The sequence below is a fragment of the Tympanuchus pallidicinctus genome, unplaced genomic scaffold (genome assembly GCF_026119805.1).
Source record: "Tympanuchus pallidicinctus isolate F22 unplaced genomic scaffold, pur_lepc_1.0 scaffold33, whole genome shotgun sequence".
Lineage (NCBI taxonomy): Eukaryota > Metazoa > Chordata > Aves > Galliformes > Phasianidae > Tympanuchus > Tympanuchus pallidicinctus.
The window spans coordinates 197,132-218,898 of record NW_026294751.1 but is presented as its reverse complement, the minus strand read 5'-3'; the positions used below and the strand labels follow the sequence as shown (position 1 = coordinate 218,898).

Genomic DNA, 21,767 nt, shown 5'->3' with positions numbered 1-21,767 from the left:
GGGGAGCTCAGGACTCGACTCCCTTTGTGTCAATTTGACAGTGGTCTTCAAATCACACCCTGGCTGTTTTTTGGGTTTTTTTGTTAGATTCAAGTTCTTTATTGATTTCAGTTGCTGTTCCAAAGTATCTAAAACAAGCCATTAGTTGAAAATGGTTCAAGCTGTTAATACTTAATTAAATTAAAACCCCACTTAATTAAAACCCCTCCATTTTCCTTAGAACCTCCTAGAAGCGGTCTTTTTCCCCTCACAGTGAAGGAGATGCTCATCTCTTTGCATACAGCCTTGTCATTCCATTTGCTCCTCCCTTTCAGAGGTACAGCTTTCTGGCTCCAGTGGTTTCGGTTAATACTGCCATTGCTTCTTCAGAGGAATAGGCAACAGAGGCTGTGAAGGCAGCTGTTAAACCTTTCAGCCAGCTCAGTCATTTCACCATCACCAGGTGACCAGCACAGCGACAGCTCTGAGACCAGGAGTAGACAGGGGTGGTGTGGGATGGAGTGCTTCAAAGCTAGTGCAAGGCTGAACCCCCCAGTCTTGGAACTGATTACATCCAGGTGATTTCCAGGCTCTTGCTGCAGTGTTTAGCAGGTGCCACTGCTGAGATTAAACCCACCCCAACCAGCCCCACTCTTCCCACATCCCCGTGCACATACACAAAATACTGTTGCGCAGTAGCAGCTGCATTCACTACAGTGAAACCCTCTGAGTGCTCCCATGAGGTGCCTTAGCTTCACTGGAGGAAGGGGAGGATATGGGTATAAAACCACTCTTCTGTGAAGTGCAGGTGATCCCCTTCCACCCCCAGGAACACCAGCTTTCCTGCTTTGTCCATCTGCTGTAGCCCCAGGCGATCCTAAAGGAAGAGAAGCGTGACCGCAGCTTGGTGGGGGAAAAAGCCACTTTGGGATGATTCAGAACAAAGGTTGGGAAAGGAGCAAAGTTTAAACGTATGTGGAAAGAGATCTTGAGCCAGGGGTGAAATCACCACTAACTCCTGCTGCCAGGAAACGGCACAGAGGGAAACAGCTCTTGGTAAGAAAAGGCCGTGCCCCCAGAACAGCGGAGATGGTGAGCAGAGCCAGGCTGCGGGGCTCAGAGCTCCCAAAGGTCCTCAGAACGCGATATTCGTTAGAGTGAAAGTTGCAGACACTGCCCAGAAGAACGTACCTCTCTGTACAGCAAGGTCTCCTTCAAAGGAATGGTGTCCTTGGCTTGGCCGCTTTTGTAAAACCCAAACCACTGTCAGAATTAAAAACAAAACACAGTTGCTGCAGGACTCCCGGCAGGCAAAGAGGCCAGGAGTTCACCAACTCCTGCCAGCATGCGCTGCTGCAAGACGGTGCAGCATCGGGCCTATTTGTGCAGGCATCCTTCTCAGAAAGTTCTGCCCACTGAAACACAGGCAAGGAAGAACCAAAACGCAAACCAGAAACAGCATCTGCCCTGACTGCCTCACCTCAGAGATCGGAGGATCAACCATAGTGTCGTTGAGAAATTTCACCATCACAAACTTTTTCAAAGCCATCAGGTTTTTCTTGTACGTCTCATTGATGCTCTGAAAGCAAGACAGAAAGTTCCAGGTCAGTGAAAACCCAGAGAGAGACAGTGGCCAGGAAACTGCCTGCTCCAACTTACTCTGTACCAACAAATGAAATCCTGCACTGCACCAGCCTTGCAGGCAGGAATGTGAATTTCTAAGCTCTATCTCCCTTTGCTGTGCTCGTGGCATTCAGCTTTATCTCCAGGCTGTAAAAAAGGGACAGTCCTCCCCTGCCCGCAGAGTTGTTGTCCATTGGAAGGTTAGGGGCACACTGAGCCTTTGGTAGAGCTTTCCACAGAGAACTCCAGAAACGCACAGCAACACAAGAACTGCTCTGGCATGGATAAATCTCATTCTGGTATCTATCAGTGAAAACACTTTGTACATTCCTGGGCTGCAGGGCAAAAAAAATGCTCCTTTTGAGCTCCAGCAAAGGAGTTCATGTTCTCAGCATGGAGAACATGAAGGAGCTCACTACTAAAGCTTCTGTTCTCCTGCCAGCATTTATTCATCAATTAAGTCCTTACCCTCTCCTGATTTATGTCAGCCAAAAAGATGCTCTTTTTCCTGTAGTCCTCCTCCTTCAAAGGATCATGCCAATACTGTGCTTGTACCAAGCTGGAGAAGGGAGAAATCAAGGATCAGACTGGAAAGCCAGAGCTGCTCACCTGGGCCCAGCCCCTGTCTCTAGCCTCTGGAATGTACTCACTGCTCTTGAACAGCTTGTGTGTAGGCACCCAGATCCAGCATCTTTCGGATCCAGTCACAGATTTGGGAGCTCTCACCAGGACAGCGTGGAAAGCCATACACTCCTGAGGTATGAAGACACATCTTACAGCTCAGCAAGCCAGACAGAAATCCTTAATCCCTCCAGCTGATAAAGAACCACCTCTTACTGAAAAGGGGCAGGAATTACCAAGGGAATCAGGAAGCCTTTAATCCTGCAATCTCATTAGACAGCTCTCCTGGCCCTGGGCACTATTGCACACAAAGATAATGGATGATGCTCTTGAACTCAGGATACTGCCCTGGAGAATGAGGGCATGCAGATAAGCTGAATGCTCTGCAGCTTGCCTGCTGTGATCCCTGCAGGTCTGGGGCTGATTCCCTACAATTCTTCCCCCTACACTACAAAGAAATAGACTCCAGCCATGGAACTTCCCAGAGGAGACTATTTGAAATTCACTGCCAGATACTCTTAACTGTACAGCTCCTAAATTACATTTCTTACCGCCTCCTTAATACACTGCAAAAAGCGCCTCTTTTGGTGCTTTAGTCTTGCAGGCACCGATTGAGAAATACCCCTGTGACCCAAAAGGTTTCGTTTCACCAAGGCTTTGCCAAACAATTAGAAACTTGTTCTTCAGAAACAACAAATCCCAGATGCTTTCAAAGTACATAGGAATTCTGCTGAGACAAGAAGTCATCTGCTTATGAATGTCCCTTTTTGCTGCCAGTCAAGCAAGACCAAGCCAGAAGATAAAGTGCTCAGCTAACCAAAGCAGACCACCGGATTTAAAAGGGACCGCTTCATTTAGTAGAATACAGCCAATTTTTAGGAAGAGGGCCAAACAATTAATTCCTCCCACCAACAAAAGCCCCCATGCCCTTCACCCATGGTTAGGACCTGTGAGAGCTGAAGAGGGCATTACCTTGGTGCTGCCCCCCAACGGAGATCAAAGTGAACATGGGAGGAGAAGGGCACCTCTGGGCCACCGCCCTCCTGCAGACAGGGAAAGGAGCAGAGTTAGAGCCCGCGTGGCCACGAGTGTTGCTGTGCTCACAGTGCTCAGTCAGCTGCTGCCTGGGCCCAGGCACATGGATTACGTGTGCCTTCTGGTAGAGGAGAGTACAACAGTTACAGCCTGCCAAGCTCTCCTGGATTCTTGTCTCCTTTGGAGCGCTCCTACCTTTGTGAAGCATTTGTCTGTTTAAACCTGCTTAGTAGTTCAGAAGTTTAAAATCAGAATCTAAAACCCACCAGAAAAACAATAAAGCCAGAACAGGAACGTAAACTCACAGGAACTGGCCTCCTTGGGAGAAGCCCATTGCATTGTATCCTCCTTTCAGGTGAGGGTCCTTTGCGAGCTGGCTGCACACCTCTCTCACTTGGTCATTGACATTCATGAAGAAGCTGTTCTCCACATCCTGACAGACTGGTCATGTTAGAAAGTGCAACTTGTACCTTCAAAACGGCTTACTTTAATCTCTGCAAGCAGACCAGTCTAACAGCTCTGCTTGTGAAAGAGGACCTTAATCTTCACAAGAGGACAGAAGTGAAACTGAAGCTTTGAGGCTTCCCATCATCACATCTTTCCTCCTGTTCTGCCTGCAGAGCAGTCCCATGCAGAGCAGTAGTACATCTCTACTCCTCCACAACTTCAGTCCCTTCAGATTTTGTATGTTCTACGTATAAATCAGCCTTTATCATCCTTTCCAGACCCCAGAAGATAGCACACATTGCACGTTAAAGGACAGTTTGCAGACATTCAGTGGGGCACATCCACTGAACCACGTCCCCAGCTGCCACATCACAGTTCAGGAACAGTGATTCTTCCCCCCCATAAATTGTTCCGGGCATCCAACCTGACCCTCCCCAGCGCGGTGTGAGGCCACCACCTCTCACCCTATCACAGGAGAACGGCATATTATCACATCTCTGTATTACCCGGAGTAAGAGTGGCGATCTGAGGCTTTGCACGCGCATCCCATTTACACGCGGACTGGCTTTCCCAGCAGGCGTTACTCAGACTTCTCCCGTCTCCGCCGATTACCTCCCAGGGAACAAACCCGCCGGGAAGTCCCACAGTCAGTACCTGCACCAGGGAGCTGCCGATGCGCAGCGACAGAACGTAGATGCCCGGGATCCTGCGCCGCACCATGTCCCGGACGTAGCCCATGCTCAGCGGATTGCAGCAGCTGTCGCCTGAAGGAGGAGAGGGCGTAAGGGGCGCGGGGCAGCGTCAGGCTGCGGCCGCCTCCCTCACCTCGCCACGTGCCGCCCCCCGCGGCTCACCCATGCCGTGCCAGATGACCAGTGGGACGGCGGCCATAGCGCGGCCCGGTCCCAGACTCGGACCGGGACCGAGACCGAGACCCAGACACAGCAGCGCCAGCACCGCCGCCCCGAGCGCCGCCATCTTGGCTGTCACATGACCCGCGCGCGGCACGCGAAGTCGGGGACGCTGCAGCTCACGACGCAGCGCCCCTCTCTGACCGCCAGGGGGCGCCCACAGCCGCGCCGCGCCCTCCCGAGCCGCCCCATAAGGCCCCGCGCGGCGTAGTGGCGCTCTTTTCCCCGCCCCCATCATGGCGGTGAGCGCAGGCACCCGTGGGCCGGGTTGGGCCGTTTCGTCTCTATCCGCTGCCATCCGCCCGGCGGCGGGGCTCGGCTGAGCGGCAGCCCATGCGGGAGGGAGAGGGGGTGGTTGACGGGCGGCTGTAGGGCGGCACGGGCGGCGGGGAGACTGCGGGCCGCCCCGAGGCTGCGGCTGTCGTGACAGGCCGCGACCTGCGCGGTGCCGGGTTGGGACTGCGGCGCGGGGCTCTGGCGGGCTGCTCCCGTTGCTGCCCGCCCGGTGCAGCGGCGTCTGGCCGCCGAGCCGTGCGCCGTTCCCCTGCGAGCCGTGCTCATTCCTCCCGGCGTTTCTCCGCAGCAAGACCAGGGTGAAAAAGAGAACCCCATGCGAGAGCTCCGCATCCGCAAGCTGTGCCTTAACATCTGCGTTGGGGAGAGCGGGGATAGGCTCACCCGAGCGGCCAAGGTCCTGGAGCAGCTCACGGGGCAGACTCCCGTCTTCTCCAAAGGTGAGGTGGCCTTGCCGGCGCTGCAGGCTGCTGTCCCGTCTTCCTGAGCACCTCGGTGGTGGTGTGGCTGTGGGAAGAGGTTCCTCAGTAGAGCCAATGTGGAGGAATATGCAGTTACGCACATAAAGGCCTTGGCGTGTGCGTTGAATGGGCCTTAAATGCTCAGTGCTGGCAGTCTTTGGTCTCTGCTGCTGTATTTGTGTCCTTGTGTCCAGGGAGGGAATGTGAAATTGTCTTGGCTCTTTTTATTTCCTCTTAAGTAACTTCTTTGGTCTTGAGCAAGCTCTGAGTTCTTTGAATGGCCCCTTGAGTGTCACTCTTATTGCTTACAGCTCGATACACTGTAAGGTCCTTTGGAATCAGAAGAAATGAGAAGATTGCTGTTCATTGCACAGTTCGTGGGGCCAAAGCAGAGGAGATTCTGGAGAAGGGGTTGAAGGTGAGAATGGGGCTTGTCTGAATCCTTTGTCTGTGGAAAAACAAACAAAACTTGAACTGTTATCAGCTGGAAAGATGATGAAAAGCTTTGAGAAATGTTGCATCTGGTCTAGTTACAGTCGTTGGTGCAGAGGGTTGGATTAGCATCCGTGGTACACGAACTGTGATTGTGTTCTTTTCCTTGGTGTTTAAGAGGTTTAAGAGGTCGTCAATACAGCTGCTGCTGTCTTCTGGGTTTTTAACTTGGTTATTCCCAAGCAAGCTGTGGGATTGAAATCTTAAAAGCTTACCGTCATGTAAAAAGGCATTTAGTAGAACATGTAGGACTTCCCTTTGTGGTTGATTATGAGGTAGTGACTGACAATACGTGTTTCAGGTGCGAGAATATGAGCTGAGAAAAAACAACTTCTCAGATACTGGGAACTTTGGCTTTGGAATCCAGGAGCACATTGATTTAGGGATCAAGTATGACCCCAGCATTGGCATCTATGGCTTGGACTTCTATGTGGTGAGTATTCTCTGCTGCCTTGCACTCATTGGGTTTGTGTGAAAGCTGGAGAAGGAGTCTGGCAACTGCTGAAAGGTGGAAAGATGCCATCAGAATCCAAGTCTAAGCTGAGGTTCACAGGGCTGCTGTAAGGCCCCTGATTTAAGGCGTTTTCAGAAACACTGTTGCTGTTAGTGGTATTCCTGGGATGATATTGAGAGAAACCCCTGGATTTGGGTCAGTCTGCTGGGAAGGAGGAGGCAGAAGTGTGAGGGACTTCAGGGGTGAGGACGCAAACGTGGACTGGTTCTCCAGTTTGAGGGGATGGTGGGTCATGAGAAGGTGGTGGTCGGCATATTTGACTTGTTCTCTCTGAAGCAGAGGGAAGCTGTTCCACACACGTAACCCATTCTGCTCAGTATCTTTTCTTGAGAGCTGAGGCCTCTGGCTATGCAACAGTGCATCTTGCCTGTTCGCTTTGGTTTCTCTGTGTATGCGGTAAGTTGCTTGGCCCAAGAGCTGTCCTGACAGTTTACCTGCCTGTTCAGTTACCTGGATTTCAGTTGCATCAAGACTGCTTAAGATAACGCTCTAAGTCCTGACCATAATAATGATAATACTTCACATAATGAGATGTTGCTGACCCGGAAGTTCTAGATTGTTCCTTCTTAAGAAAAGGTTTATTTTAAGACCAGAATCAGGCGGTGCGATTGCTGTCCTCTCCTGGCAGGTGCTGGGCAGACCTGGTTTCAGCATCGCTGATAAGAAGCGCAGGACTGGCAACATTGGAGCCAAGCACAGAATTGGAAAGGAAGAAGCCATGCGCTGGTTTCAGCAAAAGGTAAAGTCCAACTTCATTTTTTTTACCCTGCAAGATTCCTAGCAAGTGTCAGCAAAATACATGGCTGGTTTGATATTCCTTATGGGAGGAATGGAGCAACTGGGCAAGAGATCTCTGCTCAAAGCACTGTGTGTTTTTCTGGAGCAGTATAAACTATTTGAGCTGCAGCAGCTCGTGTAGGCTACCTACAAGTGTCAGCTCTTGTATGAACTGCGCTGGTCATCTCTAGTGCAGGGGAAGCTCCAGCCTGCTGCTGCTGAGTGGCTTTTTCTCTGGCGTTTTCCTAGTTCTGGTAACCGGTGTACTTCACTTTTGGGGTCGAATAACAGGGCTGTGAAAGGGATGTGAGTGTATTCTAGGCAGATCAACATGTGAAGGGTTGGCCTTCTTGTTTTGCTTGGCTGGTTTGTGGATCTTAGTGCTTACCTGCAATGCTTCTTACCTCCACCATGGAAATAAGCCACGTGGCATAAGGTGGAAAGGCAGTTAGCTCAGTGGTGTTTAATGTCATTGTTGCCTGTCTGGCTTGGAATGAATGTGGTCATCAGTTTTTCCACGGCAGCGCTGTACCTTTACCTGACTGTTTTCTCACTTAGTTCTTTCTGGTTTTCTCGCAGTATGATGGCATCATCCTTCCTGGCAAATAAGCAGTTCCTGTTACCAAAAAGCAAATAAAACTTTTTTAACCCCAGCTTCTGTAGTGAATTTTATGGGAGTTCCTCCTGACCTGTGCAGCTGCTGGAACTCTGCACCGAAAAGGCAGCAGAAAGACGGGGACAGCACTCAGCAGATGCCAGTGCACCCTTGGCTTTGCACCCTCCAGCAGTGAAGCCCATTGCAGGTGCTCAGGCTGCAGTGTGTCCTTTGGTGCTGCCTGCTGCCCAGGTGCAGCCAGCTGTTGAAGTGTGAGTCATCCCTGGGGAGGAAGAGTAGATCTGTCAGCCCAGGCCTTGCTGTCTCAGTTCCAGAAACCAGACCCAATCTCCTGGCTGCTGACAGCCGAGGGATCTACTGGCTTTTCAAAGAAGCTGTTGGGATTCGGGAGAAAAGTCCCAGGCACTTGAACTATCCCTGGTATTGCAGTGCCTGGCAGAGCTACTCCAGTTCAAAGCACTTTGGGCACCTCCTGTAGCAGGTGTCTGGGGATAGTAGCTATGTCTCCTTTTATTTATTTTATTGTGTAAAGGGAAGGGTGAGCTTTGTCAGCAGCACCAGGAACTTGAGATGTAACCCATCTTGTCCCAGAAGAGTTTTTGTAAGTCAGCATCGTGCTGACCCTTCTGTCCTGGCACCAGTGCCTCTGTCAAGGGAGAAAAGAAAGCTGCTCTGTGGTAAGACAGGAGTTACCTAATTGGATCTAATGCTTCATGCTGTGCAGCCATGAGAGGTTTTGGGTTTCAGCTCATCTCAGTGCCGTGAGATACTGCGAAACACTTTAGGCACCTTTGACAGGCTGAGGGAAAGCACATGTTTGTGTTATTCCAGCGTCTGGTTGAAGGAAAGCAGAGCCATCTTTAACTGCCACATGCAGTTAATATAAAATGGGATATAATTGCTGCTTCTGATTGGAATACCACTTCAGTGATAAGGGGCGTTTTTCACAGGTTAATCCTGTCTGCTGTACTAATCTAGGGGGCTGGAGTGGCATGAAGAGATTAGAGAGAACTCAGACAGTGTAGAAAAGCTGGGCTTTTTTTCTAGTTATTCAGACTACTCTTAAAAGGCAGTAGCGTGTTATTGATCTAACAGCAAAGTAGCAGCTATCCCGGGTGATGCTGTGCATGTAGGAAATTGCACCCAGCTTATTTAGTATCTAATCAATCTCCTTTAGCTGCCAATGATCCCAGCTCACATGTGAGGAGGGTACAAGTCACAGCAAACACCAAGCTGGGAAACCACCTGGGCACTGAACTCCGGCTGCTGCTCTGCTGCCAATAATTAAAACCCACCATTTAAAAAAAAGCACCACTGCAGTGTCTCCCCGTGCCACGTTCGGTGCTGTTCAGCGGCTCTGTGCCCCACACAAACTCCGGCCTGGCCGTGGCTCGCCCGCAGGCCGGCCCTGCTCTTGCCGTGACTTCCGAGCGGTCGGTCCGAGGGAAGCAACGCAGCGCGGGGCTCTGCGGGTGCGCAGTCTTTGTCCGCACCCTTCCCCACGCAACGCCCCGATCCCCAACTGCCCCTCGCTTTGCCGTCATCAGTTCTGCGCTTCCAGCGGGCTCCGAGCTCGGCCAACCTGCCGCATCCCAGCAGCACGGGAAGGGCTGCGTTCAGGGACCGCTGCCCCGGCCGAGGCTTCGGCGCAGCCAGCTCCGGGCAGTCGCCGCGAGTCAGCCCGACCGCTGCCAAGAGAGCGGCCTTAGGGAGCGGCCCGAGGCCCAGCTGCCCCCTGGCGCCCAGCAGGCACCGGGGGCACAAAGCAGCGCTGCACGTGAGCGAGCGGAGGGGCTGAGGGGCTCCCCGGGCGGCCTTTGGCCGCGGCCTCGTGCGCCGCTGGCACTCCCGCCAGCTGCGGTTCAGCGTTGGGACCCGGCGCTCGGCCCGAGCTGACGCGAGCTCCGAGCTGACCGCTGCTCTCGAGAGCCCCGCTGCCCCTCAGGAGCGCTCTGCCAGCACTCAAGATGGCGCACCCGCCAGCTCCACGCCAGGCCCCAAGATGGCACCCATCGGGCTCTGCCCTCACTTGCCGTGGCCGCCTACGAAGGGGGTAGCTTCACGCAGCTTCCGCTTCCTGCCCGCAACCAAGATGGCGGCGGCGGTGGCCGGGAAGCGCCGTGTGGCGAGTGAGAGGTGAAGCCGCTTCCGCCGCCGCGGCCCGTCCAGTAATAAAAATGGCGGAGTCGGTACTGGAAGTTGTGGGCCGGCTGCAGGCTCGGCTCGCGGGCAGCGCGGATCCCAAGAAGGTGACCGGGGTTCGGCGGGGTGCTGGGGAAGGGACGGGGCCGGTGCGGCCGTGAGGGGCAGGAGGTGCGGGGTCAGGGCCTGCCCGGGGCGGCGGAGCTCGGTGTCCCGACTGTCGCTCGGGCCGCGCCCTGTCGGGCTGTCCGCGGCGGCTTGGTGCTGCTCCGTACGGGGCCGTCCCGGCCGTGCCGCCGCTGCTCGGTGCGGAGCTGGGCCTGTGGCGCGGTGGCAGTGCCCGAAGTCTCGGCCCGTCCCGGCACTGCTCGGGGCCGCTGACAGCCGCTGTGCTCGGGGCCCCTGAGCCGCTTTCTTCATCGGGAATTGGGACGTGGAGCGGTGCTCGGGGGTTGGCGTGCTCCCAGCACGTGCTGCTCTCCCCTTCCTTGGGACGTGGCGTTTTGCCGGGCAGCATCTGTTAGGAGTGTTCTTGTAGGTGTTTGGGTCACGTTTCCTTTCGTTCAGCGTGAGGACGGCAGCAGCACGCACCCACGGAGTGCCCAACCCTCTAGGCTGAGCACGGGGAGCTCTGCCTCTTGTCTGGCTCAGTTTGGGGCTGCCAGTCCCTTTCTCACCCCCCTTCCTCTCTCCCTCCACCTCAGCCAACACCAGAGCGGAGTGGAACTGCCAGAGCCCTGCATACTGAGATGGAGCTGGGGAGGCTGAGCTCTGTGTGCCTGGATTGTGAGATGGCTGTGTGAGCAGTGTCAGCTCCTGGTTCCTGACCCCGCTGTAATTGTGCAGCAAGAGCTGCCTGTTTGCTGCTTGGGCCCTGCGAGGCATCAGTCAGCACTCTGCGGGCTGCTGTCTCCTGTAGCACTGCAATGTGAACTCATTCCTTTCTGTGCTGCTCCAGTGCAAGGGGAAGAGAGATGTTAAGCGTTAGCTAGCTGCTACTGGCTGCAGTTGTATTGTTAATCCTTTCCAGCTCCTCAGGAGAAAGGACCTGTAACCTGTACTTACTGCTTTCTGGTACCTTTTCAACAGCATCCAGGGAGATGTTTGCCTTTCTTGTGATGTCAGCTGTGCTGTTCCCTTGTCTTGTAGAGGCTTCTGCTGTTTCTATCACAATTCAGTTGCAGGCACAGCTTTACTGTGTCAGAAAGACAGAGCCACAGAGCTGCACTCGTCACAACCCCGATAATAAAAGTGTTGTTGGAGATACTGCAGTGGAGTGAAGCTAGAATATAGCCAGGGTGGCCTTGAGGATAATAGGAGGAGTTTTCCCTTGGCATGTACTCTCACACTGCCATTTTTATTAATATGAAGCAAACTCTCTAAGAAGGTGATCAGCTTAGAGAGGTGCTTTGTTTCAATATCACCCTGTTCTACTCTCTTCTATCCAGCACAAGGTCCACCTTCCTCTCCTTTCATCACAGTAATCACAGAAACACCAAGGTTGGAAAAGACCTTCAAGATCATCCCGTCCAGCCATCCAGTTATCACCAATAGTTCTCACTAAACCACATCCCTCAACAAAAAATCCAAACGTTCCTCGTACACCTCCAGGGTCGGTGACTCCACCGCCTTCCTGGGCAGCCCATTGCAGTGCCTGACCACTCTTTCAGATAAGCAGTATTTCCTGACATCCAGCCTAAATCTCCCCTGGTGCAGCTTGAAACCATTCCCTCCAGTCCTATCACCAGTTACACGAGAGAAGAGGCCAAAGCCAAGCTCACTACAACCTCCCTTCAGGTAGTTATAGAGAGCAGTGAGGTCTCCCCTGAGCTCCTCTTCTCCAGACTGAACATTCCCAGCTCCTTCAGCCTCTCCTCATCAGCCCTGTGCTCCAGGCCCTTCCCCAGCTTTGGTGCCCTTCTTTCAACCCGCTCCAGGGCCTCGATGTCTTTCTTACAGTGAGGGGCCCAAAACTGAACACAGCACTCGAAGTGCAGCCTCACCAGAGCTGAGTACAGGGGAACAGTGACTTCCCTGTTCCTGCCGGCAACACTGTTTCTGATGCAAGCCAGGATCCCATTGGCCTTCTTGGCCACTCAGGCACACTGCTGGCTTGTGTTCAGCCGAGCATCAATCAACACCCCGGGTCCATTTCCTCTACACCGTCTTTCAGCCACTCTGCCCCAAGCCTGTAGCATTGCCCAGCGTTGTTGTGGCCAAAGTGCAGGATCCGGCATTTGGATGCCGTGCCCGCTCCCTTCCAGCAAGCTCTTTGTGCATCAGTCCAAACTGCTGTGTTGCTGAAGGGATCCTGGCTGGGAGGGCTCTGTCCTCACCATTAGCATTGCTGCACTGAGCTGGATTGTGGCCACAGAGCCTCTGCTGGTTCCGTGTCCCCACCTGCAAGTGAGTCTGTTCAGCAGCAGTGCTGGTGAAGAACTGGTGGCCCTGGAGTGCTGAAGGGACAGTGGGATTCCTGGCTCAATGGGTTTCTGCTTTTCTGGTCCTTGAGGAAGGTGGAGGACTGTGTTATCTGCACCAGGGCCTCTGAGCCCGTAGCTGCAGGCACGGAGTGGAATTGCTGCTTGGATATACAAGAGCAGATCTGGAACTGCTGCATCCTCCTTGGCACCCTAACTTGAGTGCTGAAAAATGCCATGATGCTGATATTGGAATGTATAACTCTTCCAGAACAAGGAGAAGACCTAATCCTTTGCTCATAGTAATGAAGTCCTACATATGACCAGTGGGGCAGTGGTTTGTGGTGAATAGGATCCATAATGTCATTGTGCTTAAGTGAGGTGGGCTCTTTTCTCTGTTGGTTCTTCAAATACGCAAAAAGAATTTATTTCCTTCAAAAAGAGCAGAGCTTCCTGAACCTCTGGGTTCTTGTGTGGTGTAAGCAGGGTGATGGGAGCTGCTTAGGTTGACGGTACTGATTTCAGCACGAGCACAATGCTTTAAGGAGATGTTCTGGATCGAGGCAGCCCTTTGTATGGCGTATGTACAAAGATGGTCGTAGAGGTGCCACAATAATGGGAATGCTGACAATTTTGCTCTGGCTGTAGCTGTGGGAGATAATACAAGAAGTGGTGGTGCTATTAGGTCTGTGCTGTTGCTAAAAAGCCTCTGTGCATCGCAGTGAGGTGATGCCCAAGCACCAGTACTGCTCCATTTATGCCCACGCTGCCCAGCCCCACAGTCAGTGAGTGGGTTTGGGGAAAGGCATGAAGAGAGTGGGGCTGGAGGCAGCAGTTCTGGAGGCATTGGTTGGTTTTTCAAGTGGTGTCTGAGAGGGGAGAGGCTGTCTGCAAACTGGCCCGGGGAGGTTCTGCAGGGAGATGAGGATTCTGTGCATCCTCAGGAACATCTGAAAGGCTTTCTTCGGTGTCTGGTTTGCAGAACCTGATGAAGTTATCTCCTTTATTTAATTTTCTCTCCCTTGCAAAGGGATGCACTTCTCAGGGCCACTTCTGAGAGTTACAAGTTTCTAAGTCTTTCCTTCAGCTTCTTGTGCCTCAGGGCTGTGTAATGGCTTTGCTACTAATACTGTAAGGCAAAGTTAAGTTGCAGTTCTCTGTAAAGAAAGAATTTGTACTTTAGTAAGTTTAAGATTTTTCAGGTGGCCCTCATTGGCCAAGTGGCAGTAACTTCTTTGCAGCTGGCCCTCAAGTTTGGCTTCTTAGGGGCTTGATGTGGAGCAAGGTAACAGCTGTCTGCCACCTGGATCTTTCTAACTAGCTTTTGCAGAGCTTCCCTTTCTAATCATAGTGCGTTTCGGTCTGACAAGTCTGAATGCTGTCCTCCTTGCCTCTGCAGCTGCTGAAGAGTCTGAAGAAGCTGTCTGAGCTGCCCATCACAGTTGACATTCTTGTGGTAAGAGCTGTGAAATCTCTTGTGCTTTCAAGTCTGTCAAGCTACACAATCTATCTGCTAGAAAAATGCTGCTTTCTGGAGCAGAATATGCTGTCTGAACCAGCTGCTCCAATGTGAAGTCATAGATGTGGCTGGGATGAAACTCTAGAATTAGAGAGAGGATCTCAGCCCTTCCTCTGGGTGTGAAGCAGGACAGGTGGTGGTGCTCAGCTCTTCCCAAGATTAACGGTTGCTCAGGATTTGCGAGTCGGAACAGTTCCTAATGGTGACTGAAGCAGCATCGCATTAGGAGCTGCAAATCTTTGGAACTATTAGTGACCAACTTCTGTCTTCAAGCAGTTATGGTAAATAATACCTTGGTTTATTAAGCCAATTAAGTAACTTTTGACTTAAAACAGAGTTACGTCTTCACTAATTTACAGTGCTGTAGCAAGCTATAGAGTGTCTGCTGGACACACAGTGCGCTACGTGTGGTTTGCTGTTAGATTAAGGAGGCTCACTTTGACCTAGAACTCGTAGGTAGCAGGCTAACTTTGCAGGAAGCTCTGTGGGGCTGTGAGTGCTTTCTGCTTTGCTGAGATTAGTTTTTATCTTTTCTTTCTCCTGAAGGAGACAGGCGTTGGAAAGACAGTGAACAGCTTACGGAAGCATGAGCTGGTGGGAGACTTTGCCAAGAACCTTGTTGCCAGGTGGAAGAAGCTGGTGCCGGTCTCCCAGGAGGCAGATAGGTGAGTAAACCTGCTCAGTTATGGAAAAGTTGCTTTTTTTTTTTTTTTTTTTTTTTTTTTTTAAGTTTTTGCAGTGCAGATTACAAACTACTCTGATCATGGAAACAAGTGAAGGCTCTGGAAAAACTTGTAACACAGTGTGCTCTGTGGGGCGTCTGCCTTGTTTTGGAACAAACTTCCTCCCTGTCCTCACCACAGTGTTGAGTTGCTGACGGCTGCAGTTCAGAATGAAGGCAGGGACCAACCTCCAAGAAACTGCAGTTTGATGAAAAGATTATCAGTAGCAGCCAAGAAAGGGCTTCTAATGAAGCAAGAGATGTAATCAGTTCGCTTCCCACTCATGATGCCAAAGAGAGGAAGTTTTAGGCCCAAGTAAAGGAAGTGGCTTGCTTTGAAAGAAGATTTCTGTGTGTACAGATGCCACAGAAACTGAAGCTAATGCTGGCACTATGTGGCCATGTGCTGATTCCAGCAAGATCGGGATGTAGATCTGGATGATAAAGATTCAGGTACTCGTGATAACCTTGATGGCAGTGGTGTCCCTGCTGCTTTAATGAGTGAACTGGGAGCTCCTGTTTCCTTACACACCATGCAGCCAGGAGCATATGACACAGAGACATCTCTGTACACCTTTGCCTCCACTTGCCCAGTGAACTGTGAAGTTTTTAGTCCTTATAAAAATGCTTAATTCCTATGAAAGAAATGTGGTTCCTAAATCCCTGAATGTTGCTGTGCTAGGGAGAGTTTTGGTATTCTTGCCACAAAGCTTCCAAATGCAATTTTAGTCCTCTGTAAGAGATTCCCATCCATATTGCCCACGGGGAGTGACTCCATTCATACTGGGAAGTTTCAGTCTAAGTAATTTGTTTTCTCGTCCTTTTAGAAATAATCTGGATTCTGAAGACTGTGACTATGAGAGGAGCAGCTCAAGGAAAAGACAAGCACCTTCTCCCCAGGAGGATGAGGAACAAGACCAGGACTACTCAGAGCCTTTCCAGCCTTCCTGCAGCCAGCTCTACAGCCCAGATCATAGAGAAAAGAAATCCAAAAGGTATTTAGGGCCTGAGAAATCTAATGAGGCTTATGGTTGTAGCAGCCAAGAGGATAAGAGATGGGACAGATCTTCCCCAGTGCTCTCTTCAGATCAGGAGTACTCGGACTATGGACAAGCTGTGTCACCTGAGCCAAGTGAGAGCCCTCAGGATACGTACACAGACCCTTATGCCTCTGACGAGCAGGAAGAACCAACAGTGTTTCATCATAAAGCCAGTAAGGGCCATGGCTTTCAGGAGAAGCTGGGGGAAAGCTGGGAGAGGAACCCTGGTGATCTCCATGACAAAGGGAATGCGAGTGGAAGCAAAGAGCACAAGTCTTCTCACAAGGAGAAGCAGCGATCTGATGGCCGAGGGGAGAACAAAACCTCTGCCTTCAGTCCTGACAAATTGCACAAGACCTCTTTTAAAGAGCATCTCCGAGAAAGCCCTGTGGTAGGGGGCAGCAAGGAAAAGCACAGGATGTCAGATGGCACTAAGAAGGAGAAAAACCGAGAAAATAGCTCTTCCAGAAAAGAGAAGCTGCACGTGCAGCCACGCTTGGAAGAGCCTGTGGACAACCACACTAAGAAGCGAAAACATCAGAACTCTGAAAAAAGCAAAGTGGGGAAGTCCAAGCCAAGCCTGGAGACTTCTAACACAGAGCGGGAGAAACACAAAGGTGAGAGTGACTCCTCAAATAGGATTAAGGAAAAGGGGACTTCTGGGAGCTTAAAAACATCTGAGGGGAAGCACAAAGCCTCTGAGTTGGACAAAAAATCTACTGACTTGTCCTCGAGTTTTGGGGACGGGGAAGTGGAGGATGAGTTTGAGCAACCTACTATGTCTTTTGAGTCATACCTCAGCTATGACCAGCCCCAGAAAAAGAAAAAGAAAGTGGCCAAACCCTCTATGTCAGCTGGGGAGAAAGATCAAGGGCACAGCAAACAGAATGGATCCAAAGCCAGCACCAAGAGCTCCAGCTCGAGTCACAAGAGCCCAAGCCACAAGCGGACAAATGAGAAAAAAGCAGAGAAGAAACAAGCAGAGCCTCCTAAACCAAACAGGGTAAGGTTTTGCTCGCTTTCAGATCCTTCAAAGAAGTTGGGATCAGCTGCCCTTAGTCCTCTGCTATCCGGGGCTTTCTGGCTTTCCCTGGTGTGTGCTGGGCTGCCCCGAATCAGGCTGTGCTCGAGGTGTGTCATCGGTGCAGTCGGTGACCCCAGGCTCCTGCTGGGATGTGCTGTGTCTCACCCACCTGCTGCAGGACAGCCCCACAGGCACCCGTGTGTGCTGCTGGGGTGGAACTCTGCTGGAGCTGTGAGTGGAGGGGAGGGAAAAGGAAATTCAATAGCCAGAGTTCAACTGTTTCAAAAACAGGGGAAGTAAGAGAGACTACTTTCAGGCAAATACTCATAAGAAAACCTAAGTGTGAAACACTTCTTTAACAATGTCTCTAGTTATGAATAAACTTAGAACTTTGCCTAATATGCAATGGCATCTCTGCCTCCTAGAGAGGTTCCCAAGTCTTTTGCTCAATTCTGATCTCAATAGATAACTTTTTTTCTTTGTCAATACTGTAGTTTTATTAACTGGATGTCTTGGGCCCCAGGAATCGGGGAGAGATGGGAGAATTGGTGCTACAGTGCAGCTTATTCTAGAAGCCTGAACTTCCTTTGTGAAAGCTTGGAAAAAAAGTTATGTTTCTGTATGTATTCATTGCCTCACAGATGCCAGTTGCCTATGTAAGTAGGGAGTACTGTGTAAAAGCCATTGCTACTTTCTTTTTACTTGACTTTGAAACGCTTCTCCTCAACCAGTGCTCTTATAATCCTAACAGCATTTTACAATCCTACCTTGCCATTCATTCTGATGTTTCTTATAGCAGTTTAAGACTTTCCCCCAGTTTGATGTTCCCCTCTGTTCCATCACAGCTGAATCTTTTGCAGGAGTGCGGAAAGACAAAAGGAGACATCACAGATTAGGAAGTGTTTGAGGTCAAGGAGGTGTTTCTGTCTCCTTTTCTGTGCTGTTTTTTCCTTCAGTTCTTTGCATTGTTAATCTGATCTGGGTTCTCAACAGAGCCCTTTACTAGTGAACTTAATGGGCTAAAGACATAGATGTCTCTTATTAGGGGGTGCTGAGTAATTTGGATCCCGAATTTTGGTTTCTGTGTATTTGGCAGCTTAGATAGTCATGGCAACGTGGCCGAAGTGTAGCTTCCTCCTATTTCCTGGTGCAAGCTGATCATCATTGTGGCTTATTGGCAGTGCCAAACAAAAAGCAATTCGGTGCTGTTTGTACATTGGCAGGATGTAACGTTCTCAGCTTGTTGCATATACATCCTTTCCTTCCAGATGCTGATAGATGTGGTGCCAACCTTACCAGACATCCCACTGCCCCCAATCCAGGCCAACTACCGCCCTCTTCCCTCCATTGAGTCCATTACCTGCTCCCAGACAAAAAGGAAAGGTACGTTGGGCAGGAAAAGGGGTTTGTAATGGGCTACAGACACTGGTAGCAGGAGGTGGCAGGAATGCATGCAGGCTGGGTTCTGCTCTCTTTACGCTGGGATCTTGTGTCCTGCCTTGATGTCTGGAGCCTTTCAGAAAAAGGGGTTTGTTTTTTATGTCCCCCCCATGTGCTCTAACTGAAATGAGGAAGATCCTTTGCTGACCCTTCCTGAGCTTGAGCTCTGGAATTGCCCTTCCTGAATTGGGTGGCATTTTGCAAGTCTCCTGGAGCGGACTGTGGTTCTCTGGGCTTCTTCGGGAAATTCTGGCTTGTGTCTCCCATGCCATTTGTCAGGGTGATCTCTTGGTTTCTCTGTTTCCTTCTTACTCCAAGTCTTGCTTTCCACAGCAGTGTCCTCACCAGTTGAAGAGAGCGAGGCAGGATTTATAGGTCGCCGGTTGAATTCGAAGATGCAAGTGTATTCAGGCTCTAAAACTGCCTACCTCCCAAAGATGATGACTTTGCATGAGCAGTGTATCAGAGTCCTTAGTAACAACATTGACTGTAAGTAGTTTTCCAGGTCTGTGTCAGTTGTATTGCCGTGTAGATTTATGTAACTCTGTCCCCACTGAAGTCCTGGTCAATTCTTTTTCTGTATCTCAGTCACTAGGCAAGCTGTGTAACAGGGGAGAGATCTCCCTGAAAGCTCTGGTGCTGCAGGAGTCAGTAGTGCAGCACGTTGTAAGGAATGATTAAAGTACTGGAAATACTGGTAAACAGAGCTCTGCACAGGAACTTTTTATCTTGGAGCTGTTGGTGCCTAATGACTCGCTGGAAGTACTGCACCCTAGTTCCTTTTTCCTTCCCCATGAATTATGCAGCAGCATGCAGCATTGCTGTTTTTTCAGGGTCTCAAGCCCTATCTTTGGCAAGGAAGGAGGAGGATAAATACTGTGCATCTTGCTTCTTTCTAGCAATCTATGAAGTGGGTGGTGTCCCTTTCTCAGTGCTGGAGCCAGTGTTGGAGAAATGCACCCCAGAGCAGCTGTACCGCATTGAGGAATGTAATCACGTGAGTGCCTGGGTCTGGGGAAGGGATGCTGATGTCTGGATGTGGATAGATGTGCTAAGAGACAAGGAAATGAAGGTGTCAGGAACAACCTCTGCTTACATTGTTTCAGGTCCTAATTGAGGAAACAGATCAACTATGGCATAATCACTGTCTTAGAGACTTCAAGAATGAGAAGCCAGAAGAATTTGAGTCCTGGCGGGAGATGTACCTCCGACTTCACGACGCTCGAGAGCAGCGGCTGCTCATGCTGGCGCGGAACATAGGCTCAGCTCATGCTAACAAACCTAAAGGTAATGAAGGGCTGAATGACTGAGGAGCCAGACAGGTCTGGGAAGGATGCCTAGGGGGAGTCTGTGTGAGAAAGGTCTTTAGGAGTGGCTAGTTTGAATCCAATGCAATGTAAAAGTTGCTCAACTCCGTTCTTTGTGGTAGCACTCACTTAACAGCTTAGCAGTCTGTAGATCTCTTCCGTGGTGTTGCGGACCAGTATTGTACGGACAGAATAGCTGCTGAGACAACCCTTGTGACTTCTTTATGCTAGGATTTAAGAATATCAGGGTGGGATAAAACATCCGTCCTTTCGTTGGTGAGTATAGTGAGAACTACTGGCCCAATCAGTCAGTCTTACCACAGCCAACCCTGTGACTGCAGGAGGTTCGGACCAAAGGGAGTAGGCTGTCTGCTGAGCTTTGCAACAGATGAACTGCAGAAATGTGTCTGGAGCTTGCTGCAATAAGACAAATACCCAAAAGCTTTCTTTTTGGATCTAAGCACTGTTTTCCTCTGGCCACCTACAGGTAGAGTGGCCAAAATGGCCTTTGTGAACTCTACAGTGAAGCCCCCTCGGGATGTACGGAGAAGACAAGAGAAGTTTGGAACTGGAGGTGCTCTTGTGCCAGAGAGAACCAAGTAAGTGTTTCTCGGTAGCATTTGTGTGAAACTTGTGGCTGTAATGGCTTTTTTCTTACAGGGAAGAATGGAGATCCTAGTTAGTGCTGGCTTTGTGTGATAAAAGACATGTTAGTATTAACAAATGTGGCTCATTTGTCTGATGAACTGCATCAAACTGCTGTGATGCCTTTACTGAAATACCTGCCCTGTCTTTGTTTCAGAATAAAACCAGTCCTCTACACATCTGGCAAAAGCCATGCTCGCGTGAGCGAGGAGCGGTCCTATGATGGGCCCAGCACCAGCAGTGCCCATTCTGTCCCATCATCAGGCAGCACCTTCTCATCCTATGACCCTAGGAAGCCACCAGTGAAGAGTAAGTACAAGCTGCAGAGCATCTGTGGTCTCCTATAGCTTCTCCTTTGCACATGGATGAATCGACTTTCTGCTGCAAGAGAAATCCGGGCTGTGGGGGAGGGTCGAGAGCTGTCCTCTCCCTGCGGAGAGGATAGTGAAGTCAGTTCAAACTTCTTGCACAAGAAGAAGCACAAGGAAAATCTGGAGGTGCAGGGTCGGGATGTGGGGCCTGGAGTTTGCTTTGGGCTCTCTGGAGGTCCTGGCAGTATTTAAGAAAGCTGCTGTGCTCCACTCTTTCTTTGCTTCACCTGCTTGCCCTTTCCCTTGTGCTGTCTTTGTTCCATCCAGCTGCTTGTAATAAAGAAAAGCTCGCTCTTTTCAGAAGAAGGCAGTGAGTTTACCGAGGATGTGTGGGCCCTCCTCTGTCCGTGACCTGAAAATAAGATGGGCACTGCAGGCCTTCATTGGCCAGGGCTGCAGCTCTGAATCACTTCCTGCTTTCTTGTCTGTAACCTCTGCTTTAACGTTGATTTTTGTTTATTCTTTTTTTCCTCCTGTTTTGCAGAAATTGCACCCATGATGGCAAAGACTATCAAAGCTTTCAAAAACAGGTTCTCTAGGAGATAGGTTGGAAGCACAGAGCTGGGATTTTTCTCTTTCGTGGGGGAGTGGCACTGATGGGGGAGAAGGTACCAAAACAGCCCAAGTCCTTTGAACTCTGCGGAGGCTGCAGCTGCTGGGAGAGACTTTGATCTGCACAAAATGACAGCACAGTATTTTATCTTTTATTCTCATCCCTTCTCCCTAACCTCCTGTTTCTGGCCTTGTCTTCTCTCTAAAGAAAGATGTACAGGATCTCCAGATGTGAGAAAATGTGAAGTCTTGGCACCTGCTGAGAGTAGAAAATCCAGAGACTATTTACTATTTAACCTCTTAATAAATTATGAAATGGTTTTAATTAATTCTTCACCCCTCACCCCACTGGTACTATTTATGTCGCTTCCAGTAGTCTCCCCCCTCCCAGCCCAGCACAAGGGCAGGCCCTGGCTGCACTGGCAGGAATCTATCCGAATGGGAGATGCTTCTCAAAGGATCCTGTCCTTGTAGCCTGATACCTGCTGGGCCCGGAGTCCCGTCTGGACTCTGGGACAGATGGCACTGGTTACCCTTCTGCTCAACAGTCCATTGGCAAGCAGATCAGGTCCTGAGGCTTTGCTCTCTAATCGTGTAACTTAATAAAATCTTAGCTCTTGACCTCTTCTCTGCTGTTACTGTAGATCTCGAACAGAAGCTTATGTTGCTGGTCAGGGATGCCAGGAGCCACTGAGGACTCTTTCTCTGCTGCTGCTGTTTTCTGCTGGCTACTGGGAATAAAAAGACGAAGGGTTTGAGGAGAAGTTTTACTGTGCACCGAGGAGTATTTTTCCTTTTCATTTTAAGGGAGTGGAC

The 21,767-nt window shown here is 50.6% G+C and overlaps 3 protein-coding genes across 4 annotated transcripts; 2 read left to right on the top strand and 1 right to left on the bottom strand.

Annotated features, from left to right (window-relative positions):
• Positions 1-667: 667 nt before the first annotated feature.
• Positions 668-4,707, bottom strand: PPT1 (palmitoyl-protein thioesterase 1). Its single transcript, XM_052698845.1, has 9 exons — positions 4,560-4,707; positions 4,360-4,469; positions 3,564-3,691; positions 3,196-3,266; positions 2,253-2,355; positions 2,071-2,161; positions 1,460-1,558; positions 1,171-1,242; positions 668-856 (listed from the first exon to the last, which is right to left on the bottom strand). The coding sequence occupies exons 1-9, from the start codon at positions 4,681-4,683 to the stop codon at positions 734-736; spliced, it is 921 nt and encodes a 306-aa protein (XP_052554805.1). The 5' UTR covers positions 4,684-4,707; the 3' UTR covers positions 668-733.
• Positions 4,708-4,772: 65 nt separating this feature from the next.
• On the top strand, positions 4,773-7,807 carry RPL11 (ribosomal protein L11). Its single transcript, XM_052698846.1, has 6 exons — positions 4,773-4,858; positions 5,200-5,350; positions 5,683-5,789; positions 6,165-6,296; positions 7,006-7,116; positions 7,734-7,807. Exons 1-6 carry the CDS (start codon positions 4,853-4,855, stop codon positions 7,761-7,763), a joined length of 537 nt encoding a protein of 178 aa, XP_052554806.1. The 5' UTR covers positions 4,773-4,852; the 3' UTR covers positions 7,764-7,807.
• Positions 7,808-9,841: 2,034 nt separating this feature from the next.
• ELOA (elongin A) lies at positions 9,842-21,572 on the top strand. Of its 2 annotated transcripts, none has more exons than XM_052698692.1 (11): positions 9,842-10,019; positions 13,732-13,788; positions 14,398-14,516; positions 15,400-16,615; positions 17,905-18,019; positions 18,413-18,565; positions 18,976-19,073; positions 19,183-19,363; positions 19,871-19,982; positions 20,186-20,337; positions 20,884-21,572. In XM_052698692.1, exons 1-11 carry the CDS (start codon positions 9,948-9,950, stop codon positions 20,943-20,945), a joined length of 2,337 nt encoding a protein of 778 aa, XP_052554652.1. In that variant the 5' UTR covers positions 9,842-9,947; the 3' UTR covers positions 20,946-21,572. The 2 variants fall into 2 exon arrangements, with proteins under 2 accessions (XP_052554652.1, XP_052554651.1); XM_052698691.1 differs by having other exon boundaries at positions 18,410-18,565.
• Positions 21,573-21,767: the final 195 nt, after the last annotated feature.

What these genes read in the sequence shown, in the direction of transcription:
- ELOA (XM_052698691.1), top strand. Translation starts at nt 9,948, where the DNA reads ATGGCGGAGTCGGTACTGGAAGTTGTGGGCCGGCTGCAGGCTCGGCTC. An exon ending in GTCTCCCAGGAGGCAGATAG is followed by an intron (nt 14,517 to 15,399) that starts GTGAGTAAACCT and finishes TCGTCCTTTTAG; the next exon opens with AAATAATCTGGATTCTGAAG. An exon ending in TCATGCTAACAAACCTAAAG is followed by an intron (nt 19,364 to 19,870) that starts GTAATGAAGGGC and finishes GGCCACCTACAG; the next exon opens with GTAGAGTGGCCAAAATGGCC.
- PPT1 (XM_052698845.1), bottom strand. Translation starts at nt 4,683, where the DNA reads ATGGCGGCGCTCGGGGCGGCGGTGCTGGCGCTGCTGTGTCTGGGTCTC. An exon ending in TCCCAAGGAGGCCAGTTCCT is followed by an intron (nt 3,267 to 3,563) that starts GTGAGTTTACGT and finishes CCCTGTCTGCAG; the next exon opens with GAGGGCGGTGGCCCAGAGGT. An exon ending in CGTTGGGGGGCAGCACCAAG is followed by an intron (nt 2,356 to 3,195) that starts GTAATGCCCTCT and finishes TTCATACCTCAG; the next exon opens with GAGTGTATGGCTTTCCACGC.
- RPL11 (XM_052698846.1), top strand. An exon ending in ATGGCTTGGACTTCTATGTG is followed by an intron (nt 6,297 to 7,005) that starts GTGAGTATTCTC and finishes CTCTCCTGGCAG; the next exon opens with GTGCTGGGCAGACCTGGTTT. An exon ending in TGCGCTGGTTTCAGCAAAAG is followed by an intron (nt 7,117 to 7,733) that starts GTAAAGTCCAAC and finishes GTTTTCTCGCAG; the next exon opens with TATGATGGCATCATCCTTCC.